Source organism: Coturnix japonica, chromosome 34 (assembly GCF_054131305.1).
Source record: "Coturnix japonica strain WE chromosome 34, WE-NBRP24, whole genome shotgun sequence".
Classification (NCBI taxonomy): Eukaryota; Metazoa; Chordata; class Aves; order Galliformes; family Phasianidae; genus Coturnix; species Coturnix japonica.
The window spans coordinates 4,115,429-4,138,823 of NC_140696.1; the positions used below are offsets into that span (position 1 = coordinate 4,115,429).

Consider the following 23,395-nt stretch of genomic DNA (forward strand, 5'->3'; position numbering starts at 1 on the left):
AGCGGCATAACCGGGGAGAAGCCCAAACGTACCGGAGGGCCCGAGTTGAAAAATGCAAAATATCCGCGGCTCCTCATCCGCCGCTGCCGACAGCAGAACCCCCCCCCCCCCGGCCCCGCCGCTCCCCGCCCCGCACGACACCGGGCACCACCACCGCCCCATCCTCACCCACCCCGTCCTTTTCTCACCTCGAGAGTCTGAGCCCATTCACCAAAGTCCTTCCTCGTCCAGGCTCTCAAAATCTTTTGGGGGGGTTTGTTTGGTTTTTGGTTGGTTTTTTTTGTGTTTTTTTTCCTATTATTTCTTTTTCCTCCTCCTGGATCAGCCAGTCCCGACATCATTAAACTCCAGTCCTCCTCTTCCTCCTCCTTCCTTCTCCCCCCCTCGCTTTTTTCCTTTTTTTTTCTATTTTTTTCTATTATTATTTTTTTTAATTTCGAAATAAAAGGGGGAGTGGAAGGGAGGGGGGGGGGGCGGCTGGGTTGGGGGGGGGAGGTGAGCAGACATAGCTGCATGAAGTGGCTGCCTTTTAGAAAGCACATTTAATCTTTACTGGCTCCCCTAGGCTTCGATGAAGTAGAAGGGAAAGGAGAGGAGAGGGGGAAAGAAAAAATACAGGCAAGGGAGGCTGTTGAGGGACAGCAAGCATCAGGCTCAAATCAACGACCAGATGAAAATGTACTAGACCACACTGCCCCCTCTCTTCCTCTCGCTCTGTCTCCGTCTCTCTCACACACTCTCACTCCTGGAAAGCTTCAGTGTCTGGTTACAGACTCTTTTGGATCCTTCCCCCCCCCCTCCCCACCCTCGCCCTTTGCCAACTATCCTAGAGATTCCTTGCATGCCTACTTAAATCTTTAACAGAATAAGGACCCGGCTCCCCCCCGCCGCCGCCGCCAGCCTCGCGTACACCCCGACCCGCTCCCCCCTCCCCAATAATCCCTTAAGCTCCCGGGAGGAACCGCCGCGGCCGCCCCGGCCCCGCCGCCGCCGGGCAGCCCCTGCCTGCGGCCCCGGGACCCCGCCGGCACCTTCCCGCGGGGCTGCGGGGAGAAGGGGAGGGAGGGGAAAGGGGGGGTTGGAAGAAGGAAAGGGGGAGTGGTGGGACCGCAGCTCTCCGCCGAGCATCCCTCTGGCTGGAGCTGGATTTTAAAACAATAAAATCCACCGCTGCTATCTCGCTCGCTCCCCCCACCCCCCCCACCCCGCTCCCCTCCCCGTCACACCGCAACCCGCAGCCGCCCGTGGAATAATCGCACGCCCCGAGTCTGCGTGGATGCAGGCGGACCGCCCGGCTCCTGCCCGCCGTGACTTTAGAGCTGACGATCTCCTCTTCTCGACCCCCACCCCTCCGCACCCACCCCCTGCTCCATGGCAGAGCCGCTGCCTCTCGCACCAGACTATATTTGCAATATGTGCTAATTTACCAGCTAGATGCCCTTGGATTTTAAAATGAACTCATCAGTCAATGTTTCTAGGACCGATGCTGCTCTCTCTCCTCACACACACACCCTCCACTGCAGACATGTTACTCATTCTCCAAGCATTTCCTCCCCGAATGTCCGTCAGACGTATATACACTTCATTGATCAAACCAAATCCCTTGATAACAATAAATAATAATACAGACAGTTAACATCAGCGGGGAGCGGGGCCGAGGGGGGGTGGGGTGGGGAGGAATGGGGGGGGGAGACAAAGATGACGACTAAATCTGCATTGTGCTCTGCAGGGCTGATGCCTGCAGGGATGCAGAACGCAGGTACGCCCCTAAAGATGGGCACAGCCCTGGCTAGAAAGCATCACCTGAGACCCCCCCCCCCCCTTACCCCGAGCTACGGGGAGGGGGGCACTGATGATACCCAGAACCGGACCCTATCCAGCCTGCCTGTGTGGGAACCGCAGGGGAGTAAAGCACCGAAAGCCGACGAGGAAATAAATAAATAAGGCAGCTCCTTTGTTAGGCAGGGAGCTGTGCAGGTGCTCAGCACTGCAGCGTTAAGGGTATCTATGCGGCCAGAGATCCCGAGGCTGCACGGTGGGATTTTCAGAATCATCTTCGTTCCCACTTCCATCAATTTCCTTTGTGCTACAGACAGCGAGCCCCAGTGTGAGACAGCAGGTTAGGAGGACGGGCTATTCAATATCCCTCTGTTCTACGGCAGGTATTTCACAGGCTTTGGTTTCGGGGCTCTCGGGGTTTTATTTCCTATTTCCCTGGGGCTAAAAGGGGGCAGGCAGGACAAGCTGCCTCCTGGGATTTTGGCTGGCTTGGCGTCTTGTGTGGGTCTGGCAAAGAGAAAGTGACTGCAGTGTAAGTGTTCGGGAAGTTGGGGAGGGTGGGGCTATCTAGAAATCTTTGACTCACTGGGGTAACTCCCTGAACGCAGGAATTAAATTATTACTCAAAGCGAGTTACATTTTACGAGCAGCAGCCCTGGAATGAGATTCTGCATGCATAGAGAGCTTGAAACAGCTAAAATAAACATATGGAAATACATATACAATGCATAATTCAGTTATTGGGTGCAATGCAGAAGTCCCTGAGTGACAGAGGAGGGGGAGTTATGCAGTAAAGGCAGCCCAGGAATCCATGCGTACAACATTTCTCATTTATACCAATGCAAACCTCACTGACATCAGCCTGGACAGGGGAAGAATCAGACTCTATGGGAGAAGCAGAGGATGAGAGAGACCGTACCCGGCAGCCATCCTCCCTTCTTACAGACTCCATCCGCAGCATCAGAGCTGTGTGCAAGATGTTGCCATCACAGAGGGCAATTTACATCCATTGTCTTCCCTGCTTTCCCCTCTTCCTTCCAACAACAACAAAAGTTTCTATTTCTTTTTTTTTCCCCCTAAGTTTTGCTGCAAACACATAATTTCTTTACACAATTTAACCAAGTCTTTGGAGGATACTTATTTCAAGCAGTTAACACCTGACCCCAATTTTTGTGGGTAATTAGTGAGCTAGATAACCACACAAAGTGGGTAATTATTTAGTACCCAAGGGTACTGTACAAGAGGGTAGAGGCTGGCAATGTTAACAAAAGCACATCTCTAATTATTGTATCTATACTGGTGATGTTTTAAGAATAGTTACTCCATCTAATGATCCATGATAAATCAGTAAACTATTTTGCTTCCCTTAGCATATATGCCTGGTCTAATGAAGGGCACAGCAGAGCCAAGCCCCAGCTCTGGACCACGTGCAGACACCAAGAGAAGCAAAAGGCATCCAGCTGGAGGAGGCAAGGCAATGGACAGAGATAGTAGCATAGCTGGGAGCTCACAGGTTAGTTAAGGAGTGGGAAAGCCATGCAGAGAGATGTTTGCAGAGCATGCCTACCTCTTGCATAGGCCATGTGGCCACGCTGGGTATCTCTGCATGCAACAAGAGTCCCAGTTGTGTTATAACACAGTTCTGTCTTGCTTATTGCAAATGGCACCACAAGTTGGGTGCTCTGTGCCTTGTCGGGGCTGTAAGGCAAGAGGGGAGCACTGAAAGAAAACCCAACCCTATTTTGAAGCAATGGCTGAATGAGGAAAATTCATCTATATATATATATTTGATATATATATCAAAAGTTTTGATCATGAGAACCAAGTGAAGAGTTATGCTGGAAACAGATTGGTCATCTACTACCCACTGACCACTGTCTGCAGCATTACACACTCTTAAGGACATCTTCAAGACATTACGCTCAGCAGCACGGCACTTTCCTTTTTTAATTGCTTTTATGAATCATCGCTGACATCCGGACACTTTATTTACTAGAGTGTCCAGCAGCCTTGTTTTTCAAGGGCTTAAACTGTGGCACCTAAGGGCCTCCAGGCTGGCACAAAGAAACAAGGGCGTCATCCTCTTGTGGTCATAGACATGCATTTAACTCTGCTTGGGACCATGCAAGCCAGGCACTACAGAAGAAAACATAAATGGCAGCATCACCCAGCACTGGGAGTGCCAGGAATTTGTAACTTAAAGTTTGAGGGGTTCCCCTAACTCTCCATACCTCCCTTTAGTTCTTATTTTTCCCTTCCCACAAGCAAAGTACAACTGAAGGAGGCCTGAAAATTGGTCTTGCCTTTAAAAAGGGACCAAATCTCCACAGTCCATTTGTTTCTAAGCACACCTGTTCATCCTACCAATATGAGCAGGTCAAATAGGAAAAAATAACCTTGCCAAAACCGGGGCTCAGTTCAGAGCAGCTGTGCTGCAGGCACCTGTCCGCACCAAGATTGAAGCTTCTTTCATGTGCTACAGGCCATTTAATAATCCAGCAACTTACAGTGTTTGGCTGCTACCATGCTGAGGTGAGTATAAATAAATTGGTATCCCCTTCACTAATCCTCTTAGGGACCCGAGTTTGCGGGAAGAGTTCTCACAGAAATGGAGTGAGAGCCATTTTTGCAGAGAGAAGCTGGAAAACAGAAAGGAAGAATGAATTTAATCACAGACACGGGTTCAAAGCAGACCTTGGTAGGTGCACAGTTGGAGCAGAAAGCAGAGTGCAGATAAACTATGACCATTTCTTTCCTGAAATGAATTGGAATTAGAGGTTCAAAGGAGAAAACGCATAAGGGAAGGGAGGCTCGGCCAGAGGGGATGCTTTAGGGACTTAAGCATTAACTATAAAACCTCGAGGTGTTTTTGAGACAAGTCAGTAACTTTACTACAGATTGACTGAAGCCTTTTCTCCCATAGGAGAAAAAGTTAAATTGGTAATTTTACCACACCAACACCATCTAGGAAATGGTTGTAACAATATCAGTTCTGCTTCGGCTCTATGTGAGGTGATAGGAGAAGAACTTTAAGAAACAATAACACGTCTTCAAGGGATTAAAAAATGTTTGCCAATATAAATGAAGAATTCTAACAGTGATTGAGGAAAGGTGCAAATTCCATGTGGGGAAAACCCATGGCAAAAAAAAGGTTGGGTGAAGTGTCATGGTGTCATGACCAGAACTGCCCTCTAACTACCAAGTGAGGAGTTGGGACAATCTAAGGCTTCCAATTTGAACCGCCTTGTCTTGTACAGCATTGTCCAATTCCACACCAAGGCAGCTTTTCACCTCTTCCCACCCTGCTTCCCCATATATAAAACCATCACATCAAAGCTTACCGTGTCCACAGAGAGTTCTGAGGCCCTTAGAAGAAAGCTGCTCTGTCCAGATTACTCTTGTTATCCTCAACCCTGTTAGTTGACAAAGAGGATGCAGTATGGTTGACGGTCGTAGAACTCCATTTCATCCCCAGTAAGTCCTTTTAACCCAACCCACCCACCAGCTCTCACCTTCAAACCCAAGAAGATCTATCCTCTCAGCTTAGAGAGGGGATAGTTGTATTTCATTTTCCACCTGACTCCAATTCTGCTAACACCTTTCTAAAAGACCGTTGAACTCTGAATCTTCAACCTCTAGATAACGGAAATACAGTCATTATTTTATGGACAAAACCATAAAACAATTTATCCTAAGGTGAGAAAAGCAAGGAAAAAGCCAATTGAGGCAGAGTTGTTCACCTCCAAGGCACAACAGCCCTGGAATTCTGCATCATTCTGTGCCTTATTTAAAACCAAGTTTGGGAAAATGGGAAGGGTTCAATAAAAGGTCAGTGGATGTAACAGAGGGATTTGAAAGAAAGGTTACAGAGATTAATTCGTTCTCTATCAAAGAAAGAGCACGAAAAACAGGAGCGCAGTACATGGAGTTATGTGTGTTTTGTCCACGGGGAGTTGGCAATATGCTTTTGAATGTGAGTTTTCCTGTACATACTGGATTTAACCAAACTCCAAAACTCAAAATGAAACTTGAACTTGTTTGGATGAAGTCACGCGCTAATGCTTAACATCTACTCCTGAATGATCTGCCATTTCCATACCACATCCAGCACCTGAAAACCCTCGTATTTCACATAGCTTCTGATCCACCAGGAGTCTCATGTAAGGCTTGATTCACATAAAACATGACCAAAGCTCCGAGAAACTCACTAAAATTTCAGATAAATCTCATCGGTTTTGAGCTGGTGGTAACACTCCTTCAGATCTGAGGTCTCATACCAAAAATCTGACAAATTTTCAGGTATTTCAGTTACAAACTGATGGAGCTCTATTAGTCAGAACCCAGATCCAATGTCAGTTTAGTTTAGTGACATTTTGGGAACCTGGCCCAGAAGGAAGAGTAGAAAATTAAATTAAAATTAGAAATCCATGAGGCTATAACGGGGCTAGAGTGAATTATATTTCAATAGGCAAAAAGTGTACGGGTCACACTGTACAGAGATGGAAAGGCTGAGCCTGCCTGCTGCAGTCCAGAGATCTATTCTTTCCCTCTCCCCCATGAACCCACTGTGGATCCTCAGTCTGCGCCCATTTTTTTTTCCCTTCATAAAACCAAAATAAGTAACATATCTATTTCACATGAGAAAGAAATGACTCTGAGCCATAATTAATGTTTATAGAGAGCCCTGATAGGTTATAAGGCGCGGAAGAACCTCAGAGCACAGTCATCCTACAACCCCCCCCATCCTCCTGTCACAGCCTTTTTCACCAGCAATGACTTTCTTTTTAAAGGGAGGCTGGAATTATTTCAAAGATAAACAACAAATAGTTTTCCAGGTGTTCTTGTACTCCAGCTATGGCCCACACTGGCCACAGTCTGAAAAATAGAATTAAATTAAATTAAACAAGGGGGGGGGGGGGGGGGGAGGGGGGCATATTTCTCCCAAGAACAAAAATATATTTGTCTCATCTATTGCTTAACAGTTGAACCAAAAGGTAGAACACCAAAATATTTTTGGTGGTGGCGACAGTGGTGAGAATTCAGAAGGTCTGTTCCTATGGTGAAACTAGACACAGAGCTCCTAACGTACTATAACTTGTTTTCACTGGTGCTGAGAATACTATAAGGTCACGTATCAGGAGGTGTGTGACAGAGAGCACAAATGTCAGAACATGGGGAAGATGCAGCAGCATCTGAGGACTTACGTTTGGGCCAGCAGACACCGCTCAGTCTCTGCATGCCAGAAATAGCAGCGGGACGCAAGCAGAGCAGCCAGTCTCCCCACTCCTGGTGCCAGTCTGTACTTCTGCATCACTGAACATTGCAGTGCAGGCTCTGTTACATCCTAAGTTTAAATTCAGTTGTTTTTACAACACAGAGACAGGGTAACATTCGTATCAGGTTGAAAATGAGGAAAACAAATAGAACAATCTGAATATGAGGTCACAACCTATTATGACAATAAATGACACTCTTCAAATAGGATTTTCGAAGCGTAATAACATCCTTTTCAAGTTGATTGTGTTCTTATCAGAGTAGTATTCAAATATAAATATTGTCAGTTTTAAGGCTGTATAGCTAATGAATGTATATGCCAGCATGGCAGCAGTCCATATGAAATCTATATTCATATAGATATACAGTATGCTCACTTGTAATTCCAACATGACATGCAACATGGCAGACTGAACAATTCACATATGATCTGCACCTCTGTCTTCCCTTCTGCATAAGAAGGGCCTCTACTTAATAGATAGTGAGTGAAAACAAAGAAAAATAAGCGACTCATCAGAGATCCCATAGGATTTTAGCTAATTCACCTGATGCCCGAGAGAAATCTGAACTCCTGTTTCCCAAGAGCAAACTCATGCCAGACACGACAGTGAACACCCACTTCTGGGTGCCTGCAGCTGCAGAGAGCCAACACTCTGAATCTGGTGCATAGAGGAACCCTTCCCAAACTAACTTATACTGGGATGGCTGATTAGCAGCACCTAAGTTTTACAGCCAAATAGACTCCAGCTCTGTGCTAAGAGGGGTTGTCCACATGCAACCAACAGCAGCACATCACTGTTTGATCACTTTCCTGCTCAATTACCATTTTTAAACAACAAAGAGATCATCTAGTAATGGAAACCCATTATTTGAACAACTTTTTACATCTTTTTCTCAGATGTAAACTCTTGCTTATGTAAGCCATTCCCAATTAATATGGGGCCCCCATGGGAAAGCCACTGCCTGTCTACTGATTTCATTTCCTACATCTTCTCTCGTTAAAATCACAATTCGACTCTCCAAAAGGGCAAAAAGATCCTTTGTTTTATCTTCACAAGATGACAGCGTTTTTTCCCTTGCCATTTTCTTGCAGGAAGATGTATTAGCACTACATTTGCTCCTCCATGCGGTGGGATTTCTTAAATAAAAACGTATGTTATATATGTATGGACTTGGAACTGGAGCTGCATTAGCCTATTAACTATCCACATTTGCTTCAGACTTGGCCAGCCACCTAGAAAACCTGCCAAGACCTTTCTGGCAGCCTTTTCCCAACAGTTCCAGGAAAACATGGAATATTCAAAGAATTTTAGGGCCTCCCGGCTTCGTTTGTCACCACTCTCGTTGCCCACTTATTGCTAAATCACAGGCAAATTGCTCTAATGCCCTATTAAAGATTTAAAAGCAGCCTTCTCCACAGCAGGGTATATGAGGACAAACCCACGCTCATACAGCCGCTGTCCGAGCGCAGGCAGGCCGTGAGGCCTCGCGGTGAGGAAAGGGACTGCTTGACAAACTCCAAAGCTCACGACTGAATTCTCTCATGTTTGGAGATATTAAAGCTCTCTCAGACACCCAAACAAAGAAGAGATTCGTTTTCTCCCCAGCGATATGCTGATAAATTGCCATTGAGGTTTTGCACCCGCGTTGTACAGGCTGGATTCACCTGCACTGCAACTGGAACCCTCTGCTTTGCAATCTAAGCCAGGATCTAACGCCTTTGAAAGCACGACAGCAAAAAGGCAAAAAAATCCTGCATGAATTAAGCTATTCCTCCAGCCTCATCCATAGAAGAAGGAAGAGAACACAGGTCTCTAATTTTGACATGAAGTTCAGAGTGATCCTTTAGGTATTACCACCAGCATTGGGCCCCCAGTGATTTATAGCAGCACTACAGTTGGAGCTCACTGACCGGTGCCATGTGTCATAGAACCCTACAAACAGAAGTGATTCAGCAGTCAAACTGCATCCTTACCAACACAGCAAGCAGCAGACACTGATCTTATTTTTTCCACTAAACCTACACTGTTTAATTTCTTACTCAGTAACTATTCTCACATACAAATGAAGGGAAACACGTGACTGAAATATCTTGGTTCCCTTAATAATAAGTTCTCCTTTCTCATTTCAAAAGCCACTGGGAAGGCAATTTCCAAAATCAACTCAAACCACAAGATCTGTAGCAGATAGCAATTGTGCCTTGCCTTCTCCCTTCCCATTTCCTTCCTGTTCTTCCTTTCTTCCTCATTCTTTTTTTTGAGATCCTGTCTCCAAATCTAACAACTTCACTTATGGGAGGAAATAGAAAGCCAAGGGGAAGCTGTGGCATTTGTCAGACTACAAACAGCACTATTGCAAACCACTCTTTGAGCCACAACTGCGATTCCTCATCAGACGAGATGAGAAGCCACTTCAAACACAAGGAAAAAAACCAACTCTTTAAAATACACCCACATCTGGGGCATTAACCCAGGAATGGGTTTGACCTTCTGCTTGCCACAATTACTTAAACTCACTAAGGCCAAAGAACACAGACTGTTTGCCTACAGCATTCAGGGACTGAATGGAGAGACCCCAAATCTCGTACCAAGCTGAGAGCCACAGATTTCCAGGCAGCTTGATTTAAAAGAGCCAGCTTCACCTGCCTCTGCTTTCTTTACTGTACAGTGGTCACACAAGCCTTCCCCATCACGCACAGCAGCTATGAGGGACTGCAGGTGGACCGTGTTGTTGAGTAACTATTATCAATATTGCTCCATCAACCCTTCATTATTATTTGTCAGTGTGAACCTGAGGCACAGCCAAGAGCTGGCCTTCCACTGGTTCTCCCCTAGTCCTGAACTGCCTCACTTCATTCATTCTAAGCCTTTAAACATGAAGTCTAAACTCAGCTCTGAATTAGCATAATTCTGCATATGCTTATTAAAAACTTCAGTATCTATCCTGTTCTAGACTTGCAAACTTCTTGGTCCCATTAACTTCTAAAAGCAATTAGGTTCATTTTTAATTAAGTACCGGTGAAAAAGAATTGCCTTTTAAAACATGTTCAATTTGTCACCATTTACTTTCACCGCGTGTCTCCTTGTGCTCACTTTGCAAGACTACAAGAATTTCTCACTCTACCACCTCATTATTCGCTTACTTTTCATTATGATGTAAATTTGTTTTCCTTTCTAATGGGAATGGTTCCACTATGGCGATTTCGGATATCTCCGTGCTTAGGCCCATTTTTGCTGGCATCTTTTTGAACCACTCAGGCTTGATAGCACTTCTCCTGCTCTACATGCCTCACTGATTTTGGTCCCAGAAATACAGACAGCACTCAGTTGAATTTCATGTTAATACTGTGCAGGGGTGCATCCACTCCATGTTTATAACAGGACCAAGCTGTAGAATGCTCAAAAAAGCTCCCATTGATGGCTTGAGCTCTGAATTGGCATTGGATTATGGAACAACAGGCAACAGGGACTGACTGACTGCCTATCAGAGATTCAAGGAGGAAGATGCAAAAGCAAAAGAAGATATATATATATATATATATATATAGTCTGTCTTTACCAAATGTCTGCCCGACTGGTTAAGGCTTTTTTGGACGCTGTCAGCTGCATGTGTAAAAAATGGCCCATTCACAAAAATACACTTACACTACAATTGTTAGACATGACATTTACACGTCACCGTTAATTATAAATGACTTGATCCTGACATTTCATTAATACATTATGAAAGCCATAATGAAACCCTATGAGCCGTGTGTCACACCTGTAACAAAGACAAGCTTTAGAGAAATCAAAGTCATGTCACCAGACCTTGGCAAAGGGTGGAAGGGGAAAACGGCAGTGGGGTGACTCACGCTTGGAGTGGGCTTATCCTCAGCAGCCTGAAAGGGACAGGGGGAAGCCCTGCAGCCCAACATCAGCTCCTATGCAGTGTGATGCAGTTGTTCCATTACCTGAACACAAGACTCTATGAGAATGTAGATGGAAAATGAAAATCAAGGACCCTATATCAGCCATACCCACCCTGCCTTTAAATTGTCATTTGAGACAAGGTTGGAGCATCTAGTTGGAGACAAAACTGTTTTTCGGCAGAGGTAGAAGGAAGCAGGGAGAGATGGAAGTAAGCGGGAGGCACCATGTTTAACACTGAATTTCAGAATCTCTCCTTATCCGCCCCAGAAACCTGATTCTTGGACTTATTTAACCAAGAAACAGGGCCATGACATTGCACAAAGAGGCTAATTTCACATGTAAAAATCTGATTTGCTTCAGGAGAATACATTTGATGTTATGAATCTATGAAGTTAAATATATGCACCTGGGACTGCCTGGAGATAAGGGGAGTCAGGGCAACCAGAAGTCCTGTTTTGGTCATAAAAAGAAAAATGTATAAAAAAATAAACCTCAATAAAATGATGTATTATGTAATAACAACTTTTGGGGTATGCGAAATCTCTAATCCTTGGAAGTTTCTATCAGGACATTAAATGCTGGCAGCCCAACACTATGCATCCAGACTGGAATCTCTTGAAAACTCACTCTGGAGAGTGCTGATCTTCATCCAGTTTCATACCTGAGCTGCAAATCTACTGCAAATCTATGATAAGGTGAGAGTGAGAACGAGAAGGAAAAAAGGAGGTCAAAAAGAGATGTGTGCTCAGATCTCCGCTCTGGCCTCAAGCTGTTCATTTCACACAGTCAAGTGCCTGAATGCAGAGCTGGTCTCTACCACCTAATTCTTCTATTTTCCAGTTGCACTGTAATCAATATCTGTATCTAATGGAAAGGAGATATTTTTCCCCTCATAGGTTATACTTTGTGACTCAAACACAGACAAAAAGAACTTCCTCCTTCAGCAATTTGCAACTTCAAAAGAAGAGAGGAGCCCATTTCCGAGGTCCGGGCTTTGAATCTCTGTAATGAAATTGTCTTATTTTTAACTGTCTGAGCAGCTTTCAAGCAGAAGCGTGTTAGAATTCATATTAATTTGTGCAGTACCCTATCATCATCATAATTTAGCTCCCAAGGTTGCTGTGCTTGGAATTCCAGTTATGACATGAATTCTATACATTTTATACAGATTTATAAATGGCATCAATAGAACACTTAGGGCCTTATTCATTAAACAATGAGTCATTCTGGCATTCCATTCTATTTCATCCCCGTTCTTGCAAAACTTTTATGTATAAATTTGACTGTACTTAATGCATCTGATTTAGCAGCAGAAGTGCTGCAGCATAGTTTCAGCTGGGTGTGGAAGCAGATGAAAGGCATTGTTTGAGGGGAAAAAACACAAAAGAAAGATCCCTCCAACACTGAAAGTTTTTGAATTTCAGTTTCCTTTCTAAAGGGTGAGCATTCAAGGCCCAGCAGGCAGCACTGCCCTGATTTCTCACTGCCACAGGTTGGTTGGCCCATTGAAGGACATGAGGCAGCTCAGAAGGCACCATAAGAGGCTCCAAGACATCCCTTAGTAAGCAGTTTATAGCTGTGACATCAGCAAATCCTAATAATGATACTGCATGACCACAACAAGCAGTTTACAGAACAACTTCCCTAGTGACCTAAAACCAAAGTAAGACCCATTACCTATCAGTGAGGAACCTATAGTACTAATAGTGACTAGCAGCATGGCTACAGATTGCTCCCCATCTTATAGTTTGGTCACTTCAGAGTATCTCATGTTATTTTACCTGCTCTTCATTCCTCCAGCTATCCAGGATTCATGGTTGCAAATTCTGCACAGTTTTCTGGAGCACAATTATCTCAGGAGTCACTTCTCTGTCAAATTTGGCTGGTGATAGAAAATGGTCTTGGAAAGGGAAGGGAGAGAGCACGGATACAGGAACGCACATGAACTAAGTGAGCACATTAGCTGCCTTTTCATTGGAAACCATTCCAAGACCTTATCGCTCCTTGGATGCTTGTAGTTTTCTTCATTAGGTATACAGGCACCAGAGCCTATTTTGGGTCTTATTAACCCACAGTAAATATGGAATCCATTTCACTACGTATTCTCTACACTATCTACCAAGCAATCACCACACCAAGAAACGCACAACACTATTTACACTCATTGCCCATAACAGAGAACAGGAATGTGTGCTCAAACAAAGTGCACCATCTCATTTTCATTAGTTCTCCCACCACGATATTTCTAGTACTTCCCCTTTGTACGTCAGACTTAAAAGGCCAAAAATCAGATCAAAGTTTAGATCCCATTATCAAAGGACAAACAATTTTCTAGGGGGTGGATTGTTTCTTTTTCATTTTACATTCCAATGGAAATGTGCTCTCTGAAAAACAGTTACTGTCTCTCCTACTGTTCACAGGAATAACTGAATAAAAGCTGGGAATGGAACAGCGATGGAAGAGAAGGAAATTAGGACACTTCTGTCTGTTCACTGTGCAAGCAGGGAGAAACAAGACTGGCAATTAAAGGAACCATTCAGGGCCAGGCACCTTCCTTTTGCTTCCTCCTCTTCTAATCTACAGCTCATGAGCTGCTCCTTTACTCATCGCAAAAGGTCTGTAATTGTAACACTGCCACATTCTCCTGGAAATCTACTTAAATGGCATATGATAGAAGCCATATGATAGAAGCTTAATTACATAGGGAGGGCATATGGAAGGCATATGACATAAGGACATATGGAAGGCATATGATAGAAGGGCATCCGAGGACATATGATGGAAGTCTAATTAATTGACAATACATTCCTCTCATCAGGGGGAGAGCTGGAATGTTGCTTTGTTAGGAAGAAAAATATGCACACTGAATTATGTTTATTGTTAACTCCACCGTACCACTGACCATCCTCCTTCTTCATTGTTACCTCTTGTTCTTTGGAGCAGACAGATTATTTGATTTACATATCCATCTGCCATTACATTTGATAGCCACAAGTATGTGTGTCAGTACACACAGTCATCATCTTTCAACCTTACAGAGTACCCTTATAGCTGCATGAAGCAGGCCTACAATTCTGCCACCAAAAAAGGAAAACAGGCTGTTCTTATTTGGGAATCATTACCATTAATATGTAATGTTTTTCTTAGAGAAGTACCAAGCAGATAAAGAATTTATCTGAGTGGTGTCCACTAACTCTATGCTGGATGTGGGTCAGCACAGCTTGTGGATTTACATCAATGTAAAATGTGCATATCCAACTGCAACTAGATCTATGGGGCAGAGAAATAAAGCAGCCTAAAGCATATACACAGCAGCAGTCCTAAATGAAACTGATACGATGGAGAAGCAAACCACCTTTACAAGATATGACCAGAAGCATCAGCCTTTGAAATGCCTAGTTTAACTGTAGGGAAAAAAACCACCTTGAAAACCACCATTTTAGCTAACTGTAATCATTAATGAAGATTCCCTAAGAACAGCTCTCCTGGGGACTGCGTAGATTTAGGTACTTTCACACAAACCCTTACTGGTTTTATCTGGAAGCATCAGTACCAGCCAGTACCTTTCTGAGAAGCAATGAGGGCCAGCTCCCACTCTGCTGCTGGCACTCAGCTCCTGGGGCAGAACTAACCCAACCAGACGCCAGCTGAAGCCAGGGGAAACCCACTTGCACATCTCAATTTCAGACACAGTACAGGACGTTTTCCATGTTACCTTTGGAGACTTCTGCTTGCTGACCATGAAGGCAATAACACTGATAGGTTGTCACGGTGCTTTTTAGGTATGTAACACATTGCGCTGCTCAATTGCTAATAAAGGAAGACAAGCATTACTAGTCCACTGAATTTACTAAATATCCAATAATACGATACCAACAGGTAAAGAAAACACCAAAGCGCTGAGAGAACGAACACTTGTGAAGATCTAGAGAGGCAAAAGAAAGGTTTTTCCAGCTCATCTTACCTGCTCTTTCCTGTTCCATGTGTCCAGAGCAAACACTGCTGAGGAATTATGGTCGCTCATCACGCCGCTTTTTGCAAGACCCAAGGAAAGCTAGGAGGTTGTACAGTTATCTCCCTTGGTGTAATTCTAAACTATACAACCTACTACCTCAACCTGGATGCATGCAGTCAAAAATGCTGAAAGCCACCCACCACTTCACAGCCGACATTATGTCAGAGGTCCAATTAAAAGAATTGTAATCATATCAAAAGTCCTCAACACTCCCAGAGTGCTCTAATTTGGAAGGAATAAATGTTGTGTTGGTGAAAAGGCACCAAACCAAACGCAGCTCTCCAGCACTGCGTATGTCAATACATCAGACACAGTAAGTTATGGTTATTGCTGCTAGGTATAAACAAGATTGTGGACATATTTCACACAAGAAGGAATTTTGTTCCTGGCTGAAAAAATAAGGCTTTTTCCTCCTCTGGACCACAGCACAGACATACACGTACATTTTCTAAAGCTCCCAGAAAGGTTTAGGGTGAAGTTTGTCCTAACACATCCTTTTTGAACATGTATAGCATTGACTCTGGAACGCGCATCTTGGCTCCTGAGCATTTAAAGGATGGTTGCAGAAATGGGATTGGGAGAACTACAGAAGGGGTTGAAACATTTGAGTCAATGTTACCCTTGCATCGATTCCTTGCTCAGATTAAATGCTTTTAGAAATGCAATACTGAGCCTGTCTCAGCAGTCAGAATAAGACAGTGTTCCCTTAACAAGGAACTCATTACATTTTTCACTTGTATTAGTTCACAGTCAAACAACCAGGATGTTATCTTTGTGACTCATTCCCATTACCCACCAAGCTAGTGCTTAAAGCAGTATGCTGCCTATTTATTACAGCTTACAAACAGGGATTAGCATCTTAAAATATGCCAGTGCAAACAGTGGAACTGAATCAGTTCTGAGATCCTGCTCTCAGGTGAATGCATCCTCAGGCACAGCGGCTCTGTGCTGGAAGGGGATTACATTGGAATCAGACCTCATGAATGAGTGCTGAGCTGTGCTGAATAGATGGCATCTTGGTTGCTCCTATTTTCTTAGGATAAAATAGTGTTGCTGATTGTGAAGAAGCCAGTGCCCTACCTCTGCATTCAGAGCCTGTCTAGAAAGCAAAGGAGGAAGAGGAGAAATAATACTGAGTGCTGGAATTCAGCTTGCAACAGTGGAAGAAAACTGGAAAGAAAAACATTTCTGCAAGGTTTAAATGTACTTGTTGTTAATAGTATTAGTGGAATTTCTAATGACTACGTGTTCAGGAAAGTTTACTTTGAGCTGTCAGGCTCTGTGGATATGGCACAGTATCACAGTTAATGGCATAGTATGGAACCATACCAGGACAGCCACTGTTGACCACTCTATTACTCAGAGCAATGACCCACACACACAGTTGGATCAGGACACCACGGATCTCCAGCCCTGCTCCAGACCAGGAGCTTTACTGCTGTCTGAAAGCACCCTGAATCCTTCCTTGACACAATTCCACCCTTTAGTGCACTGAGCTCTGCCCTCACACATGACATCCAGAGATGTAACCTGTGCAGCTCTATGGAATCCAATGAACCTCATGTAGGGTGGCAGGAGGCCCCAGATCCCCCTCAGTGATGTGACACAGGAGGCATGATGCCTCTCCTGGCTTTTTCAGAAGTCCTGTTTCACATTCTGCCTCTAATAGAGCACATTTAGGAGCTAAACCATTTCAGCATCACAAAGACAGGCTATACATGTTCTCTACAATTTACCTATGAATTACTTCCCTTTGTCATAATAATAATAATAATAATGCAATTCAAAACATTTAAAGAATGGTCAATCAGCACCTAATCATTCTAATGACGGAGATCACTGCTAACATCAGCACTGCCATAGGACTGGCGCAGGCACAACTTGCAGACCAGGCAGTTACAAACAGCGCTGAGCAAAACATCCTCCAAGAATTCACTCCAAAATAGAAAGGGAAGAAAAACTGGTTCGTTTCAGTTGCATCCTCAGCTCAGCAAAGGTCCTTTCACAGACATAAGAGAAAATACTTCATGAGCAATATTCTCACCTTGAGCCTAAATAGCCTAAATTTTTCACAGGTTGGCAAATGCCACTGTGACTGTTTTGCTCCTGACTCGCCACCTCTCCCTGCCTCCCTTCCATCACAACTTCAGCTTCCTCCTCATTGCCACGTTTCCCAACCCCTGAGCTGTCAGCTCTGTGCTGGCACTCACTCAAGGAGCGTTCTCGCTCCCTCCCAAGCGCTGCAGGGAGCTGGGAGCTGCACCCTGCTGGGCTTCCTCCCACCCCAAGGTGCTGGGGCAGCATCCCAGCATGGGGCAAGATTCTCACCAAGATGGTATTCGTGTCCCAGTTCCTATACATCCCTCTGCACCAGTTCCCATATATCCAAAGCCCTTCCAAAACAGTGCAATAGGAATAAACAAGCCTTTCTGTGGACCTGTACGTGACCTATGCCTGCTTCAGAGCTGCTTTGAAGAAGAAACACAGAGACTTTAAGATAAAGTATTTTTAAACACTGAAGCAGTTTCTGTCCCATACTCACACTCCGGTCAAATTTTAGACACCCCCTCAGTTGCTGCATAGATTATCAGGGCGAGATCTGCCATCAGTGAGAGCCTGGTCTTAGAATGAGATATTCTGTTCCTTCCATTTCAAGCTCAGATGAAGCCAGGACAGATGAAAGTGTATTTGCACCCTGGAGGAACAGCCATTTCAAGCAGAAAAGAAGCATCACGCTGCTACTCATGCCGTCAATTAGAGTATCCGCTGCTACTACTGACATGAGGAGCTGAGATCAAATATTAAAACAGAAGTCACCTAATTACCGTCACCCAGCACCTTCACTACATCCGCTTGGTATCTGCCTATGGACCACAAGCTCTTTGGGGAGGAGAGCAAGAGAGATCTCCAGCACCGCTATTATAGCACTTCCTTTTGGTGGCGTGGCTCCCCGTGTTTGTTTTTGGGTGATTTTAGTTAATTATGTCTTTACTCAATTAGCACAATCATACCCAATTATGCAATTAGGGTAAATATGTAATCTAACGACAATGTTCAATTACGATACGTATCGATGCTATAAAAGTTCCTATTAAGTATAGTTGTGGGGAGCATTGCGTTGCACGCAGAGCCATGCAGTCCTATGTAAATTAATGTATCTTGGGAGTGAACAGCAGCTCACAGACCCCATGCAGCATCAGATGGAGGTGCATGTGGAGCCTGGACTGCGAAGGGATGCAGAGCTTTGCTCATTTTACCTCCTGCTCCCCCCCCAAAGGACTTCAGGTGACAGCAGAACACAGAAACCTGCCTCCCTCCCTCTGTGCTGCATGAAGCCAAACTTTACATTTGGTTTCCCAAGAATGTTGGCAGAATTCTAACCCAGCGCTGCTTTTTAAGGATTTAATGGAATATTCCATTCTTTTAAACCAATTTGCAATGCAAAGCAGCACGTTCCATAGAAAAGCAGCTCTTCAGAATATCCCCAAAAATCAATGACACAAAAAGCAGTGACCCACGTATTACTCCTCCTAAACTACACCGTACTGTGTGTGCATTTGCAGACCACTCCTGTTGACCACAGCAATGGAACTTCAGGACCGATGAGCTCAAGGAAGCAGGATTCTGTTTTCCTATGATCAGCTGCAAAATCATCAGCTGAGATTTGGCTCTGAGCCTATATGACCGTGAAAGATACAGAAGAAGGAAGAGCCCACCTTCACATTCAGATCCCAGGCAGGCAACCCACAAGGCTTGCCAAGGAGGAGGTGGAAAGCAGAAAATACTCCCGAAGCAAACACATTTCCTTAAGTCATGGAGAAAAAAATAAATACCCAAACCCACAAACGATATTGTTCCGGTTTGAGGTCAGAAATCTTGTTTGCTAAACTTCAGCTCGGAGTGATCTGTTTAACAGAAGACTTTCAAAAACCTCAGACAGATGAGATTTTACAATGGAAACGCTGATGTGGTTCTATCTGATCAGCTCACCCATCGAGCCTTATTTCATGCAGCTTCACTATTAGGACTTGGTTGAGGAACCTCAAGTGGTCTGAAGGTTTACCCCAGCCCAGGGAGCATTCCTAGAAGCCTGGCAGGATTGCTGAGCTGGGCTGGGACTTCCAGAGCCTGCAAATTAAGGTAAGGAATCTCATCTGGGCTCAGCTGACATCCAGAGCAACTCAAATACTTTGAAAGCAACTTAAAACCTTTCAACGCATTACAAAAATGGTCCATGGTCGAATTTTTAGCAAGGGTTACAGCAATCTGAGGATTTACTCAATATCACATTTCAGTATCTGGTAGTTTCTAGGGGAAGGGTAACCAAGCACTTATTGTTGAAGCACGGGGAGCTTTTAGTCCATAGCTGGAGCTCTGGGCTGGATACAGACACTCAGTGCTGGGCCCAGGGGTGGCTCAGAGATGCTGGTAGCCAAGCTGTGGGGCTATGACTCTAAACGACCCCCAAAACCCATGGGCCCAGGCCTGTTCTATGGACATGTCTTCATAAAGCACCATACTGCTTTATGGGAAGGTGGGAAGCTCAGAGCCCAGGTTGAACACTCTTGTTGAAGACGCTGCATACCATGAGGAGGTCCCAGAGCCAACGCTGGTTTTGTATGGACATTCCTCCTTCAGAGCACTTGGGGCTGAAGCTTCTAAGTGATGGAGACTGCCTGGCTCAAGGATGGGGGTCTTAGTCCCAAACATCAGTGTCTAACAACATCCTCTCCCTATTTTCTCTCTTACTAATTAAAAACAAATAAACAAGGCACAATAAAATAGAATCCAGATTACTGAAATAGTAATTTCTCTGCCTTCTAAGAGTTTGATGAGATTTGATGATCTGAATAAGACTATTTGGATAAGGCTCAGATTCCAGGGTACCACAATCACATTCTGCTTACCAAGGAGAAACGGTCTTATTCTTTTGAGGGAGAAAACCATGATTTACCAAATCTGAACAACAAGAGGAGCTCGCTTTGGAAAAGGTTTGCTTTTCTTCTTCAGACAAGAAATGCCTCTGTACTAAGTGGCGAAATGGGGCACTGCTGTAGCAGAGCCTCCCTAGATGTGCACATAGCCAGCTTAGTTCCACAGGAGGCATTTTTTCCTGAGAGGTGCTAAAGCAATGATTGTCTATTGCTAGAGAATGCATCGCGCTGATCAAGGTACCAACTTTTGAGAGGATACTGTGATTTTATCATGTCCCAGAGGCCCTCCTGGTACATTCAGCATGAGGGGCTCTGGTTTGTTTCCAGCTCCAATAGCTGCCTTCTCTTTCTTTCCGTTCCCTGCAACATCAAACTGGGCAAAGCATCCAGCACTCCCTGCCTGTGGCGACCCTGCAGCGCGACGGCGCAATGGGATGCAGCCGCTGTGCCTCAGTGACAGATGAAGAGATCTCTGTGCACTCTGTCTGGCACTCAGATCAAAGCTGCTGCATTAATGTAAGCTCCTCATCAACTAAGTGAGGGAAAATATTCACGAGAAACATCCAGGTAGAAGCACCGCAGCCTCCAATTAGTTTCTTCCATCTTAGAGGGAAGACACATTTCAAGGTTCTTCCCATCATTTTGTCAGACTCGAGTTTCACTCTAAAACTTAATGAAGTGCAGTGAAATACAACCAGCAGAAAAGAAATACAAATTAACGTCGAAAACACAATACAGCTCTTTTCCAAAGGCTGAGCTGAAAAACAAAGGGGCGGAGGAGAGCATCAGAGGCTGCAGCTAAAAAGGGTGGGGGGAGCCTAGCAAGGAAAATTAACTAAAATAAACTAAAAAACCAGTGACGTGCTGTGGGTGTGCTCTGCAGTGTGTCCATTTGTCCCACAGACCATGGAGCATCTCCAGCTCACATTGGGCTGAGCTGCTGCATCCCCATGCAGGGGCACAGCTGCCCTTGTCTTTTGCCAAGCAGCAGAAAACCAGCAGTGACCAGAAAGCAAGCTGAGCACCAGAAGGGAGCCCAGCAGCATGGGCAGGAACCCTGGCCCTGTGTCTAATGGCACATCGCTCATGTTTGCTTTCTAAGCATCCAGCCATGGTTAGGTCAAGTCTCTCTCCAAAAGAAGAAAGATGGATATTGATCAGCAGAGCCCAGCACGCTGAGGAACTGCACTAACATACTGCACCCAAAGTAGTTTGTGCACTCTTTCTTCCCCTTTGACTCCGATACTGATTCTTCTAACCCCAAAGTGTGCTTTCAAGCTCCCCACCAGCCCAAGGGTGGTATCTCATTTGCGACACACAAGCCCAATTCCCTTGCCAAGGGTTTTTGGCACTCCCAACACAATATCACCTGAAGTGGCAGACTCCAAAATGCTCAGCGACAAATTCCAGGCTTCTCTCAGCACATTGCCAGATGCCTGATGTCTCCACATGGCTTTGCAGGGAAGAGACCACCATGCACAAATACACATTATGTCGGTAACTGCGTTTGGCCAGACCACTCCTCTTTGGAGGTCAGACTGAATGAGCCAAGACTTCCCTGACAGCCACAAACACAGGATTCTAATGCACTGAATACTCACAGCACTTAAGAACAAAAGAAAAACAGCAAAACAGTAACAGCCACTCTAGAAAAGAAAACAAACCTCACAGTCACAACGAGATGCAATCCCATCCTGCATCTACTGGAGGAGAAACCCTACTCATCCTAACATGGCAGATACAATGTCCATTAGCAAAAGGGAAGGAGGGGGCAGGAATCACTGTTTGAGCACTGGGAGCTTCCAGCGACTTCACAGGCATTGGCAACTGATGCCCAGGGGAGATCTGGACTCTGGGTGCATGTTCTGGGTAGTAAATCACAGCAAGGCTTCATCATGGCCTTACAATACCTTTACCCTAGAAGAGCATCCCGTATCCTTCTTGGTCACATCTTGCTACATTCATCCACATGGAGAAACAAAAGCAGACTGCATGCAGTTCTATTAGCAGAGGCCCTCTCTGCCTTTGTTTTATGCTTCTACAATTACCAGAAAACACACAGAAAACCCTGGAAATTCAGCAAGGGAGAGGAAAAAAAAAACACACAACATTTTTGGACCGCAGCAGAGTGCATCCAAGCAGCCAAGTTCAGAAACAGACAAACTGAAAAGTGGAAATACAGACCAAATCTTTGGTAAAATTAACACTGGAAAGAAACAGTCAGACTTTATTTTGAGTTCACGTTCTTATTATTTTCACATAGGATCTGTATGTTGGAGTTGAAAAAAAATAATACTTCAAAAGTAATTGTTCCACTTAGAAATGTCAGTTTTGCCCAGCAGGTTTCATACTGCCTGCTTACATGGGTTTTTCCCCTGCTCTACTTTAAAAACCATTTAAAAATGAAATAAATACCACAAAATTAGGAGAACCTGGCTTCTACAATGAGCTGATTTTAGAGGGAGAAAGGAGCTGGAGAGCCAACGGGCGGCTCTGGCACTGAGCTGCACAGCTGCACTGTGTGCAGGGACTGAAGTTACCCAAAATAAAGGCGAACAGAAGCACCTCTTACTCTCACAAACAAATAATCACTGAGCAAAGAATGGATCCCCATCACTTCATAAACAAAACAGCTTTCTCTACTCCCAACAACCTTGGAACCACCCCTGCCCATGCCCCACAGTCAGAGCCACGAGTAACGTCGCTGAGATTTCATTTCTTCAGGCTGATGTCACAGACCTCCCCTGTCCCATTTCGTTCGGGCACAAACGAGTTGTTAGTTGGTATGAGCATATTTTAACACCAACCCAAGCTGGAAAGCGATACGGTAATTGCAGAGCAAGATTTGCAGCTCTAATTTTACATTTCTTAAAAAGAAAAAAAAAAAACAAATAAAAAGGAGGAGGGAAGAAAGCATTAGTGGAAAGACACAAACAGCAGAATCGAACATGGTCAGTGTGAATGCAGAAACACAACACTTTGTGCACTTGCCAGACAGACACATACCTATAGATACAAGCTTGTGTGGAATATGACCACAAGTTCGGATCTACGGGTTTGTGGCAACAGGCACGGGTCTCTTCTGCAATTTGTAAGGTTTGGCTTTTGGCTTTGGTTTGTTGGTTTTGTTTTTGTTTTAAAAGAGGAAAAGTGTTTCTGCAAATGAAATGTCAGAACTGTTAGCAGGCAGCACCTCAACTCCGCTTCTCTGAAGGGGGAAGAGCTGCCTCTTGGCTTTGCTATACCATTAGTGCTGTTGCTCCAGTTTCCTTCAAAACCTCAGTAAAACAAAACCAATTTTAAAACAAATAAAAGAAAGCAGGAGATCAGCGGGTTTTTTTTTGTCCTCCTAACTATTTCCCTGAACACTCGCTGATGGTTACACAGCACTGAAGAAGTAACGGCCACTACCAACGCCGTATCGCTAAGGGTGCAGCGAGTTAAGAGAGCAGTTTTTGTGTGCAGACAGCAGTGCAATAAAC

The 23,395-nt window shown here is 44.6% G+C and overlaps 1 protein-coding gene across 17 annotated transcripts in view; it reads right to left on the bottom strand.

The window, feature by feature from the left end:
- LOC107324204 (uncharacterized) overlaps window positions 1-23,395 on the bottom strand; it is a 123,549-nt gene that overhangs the window by 7,737 nt on the left and 92,417 nt on the right. For 6 of the 17 annotated variants that reach the window (XR_014938263.1, XR_014938259.1, XR_014938255.1 and 3 more), the window contains 3 exons: window positions 5,121-5,192; window positions 4,287-4,418; window positions 189-3,915 (listed from right to left, as the gene is read on the bottom strand). Coding sequence is in view for 2 of the 17 variants with exons in the window: in XM_085526115.1 (XP_085382241.1) it covers window positions 5,147-5,192; window positions 6,984-7,123; window positions 14,929-14,988 (246 nt within the window). In the remaining 15 variants the exon portion in view is untranslated. Of the gene's footprint in view, window positions 1-32; window positions 152-188; window positions 3,916-4,286; window positions 4,419-5,120; window positions 5,193-5,291; window positions 7,124-14,928; window position 23,395 lie in introns of those variants that run through there. The other 11 variants (XR_014938262.1, XR_014938264.1, XR_014938261.1 and 8 more) reach the window with 6 other exon arrangements.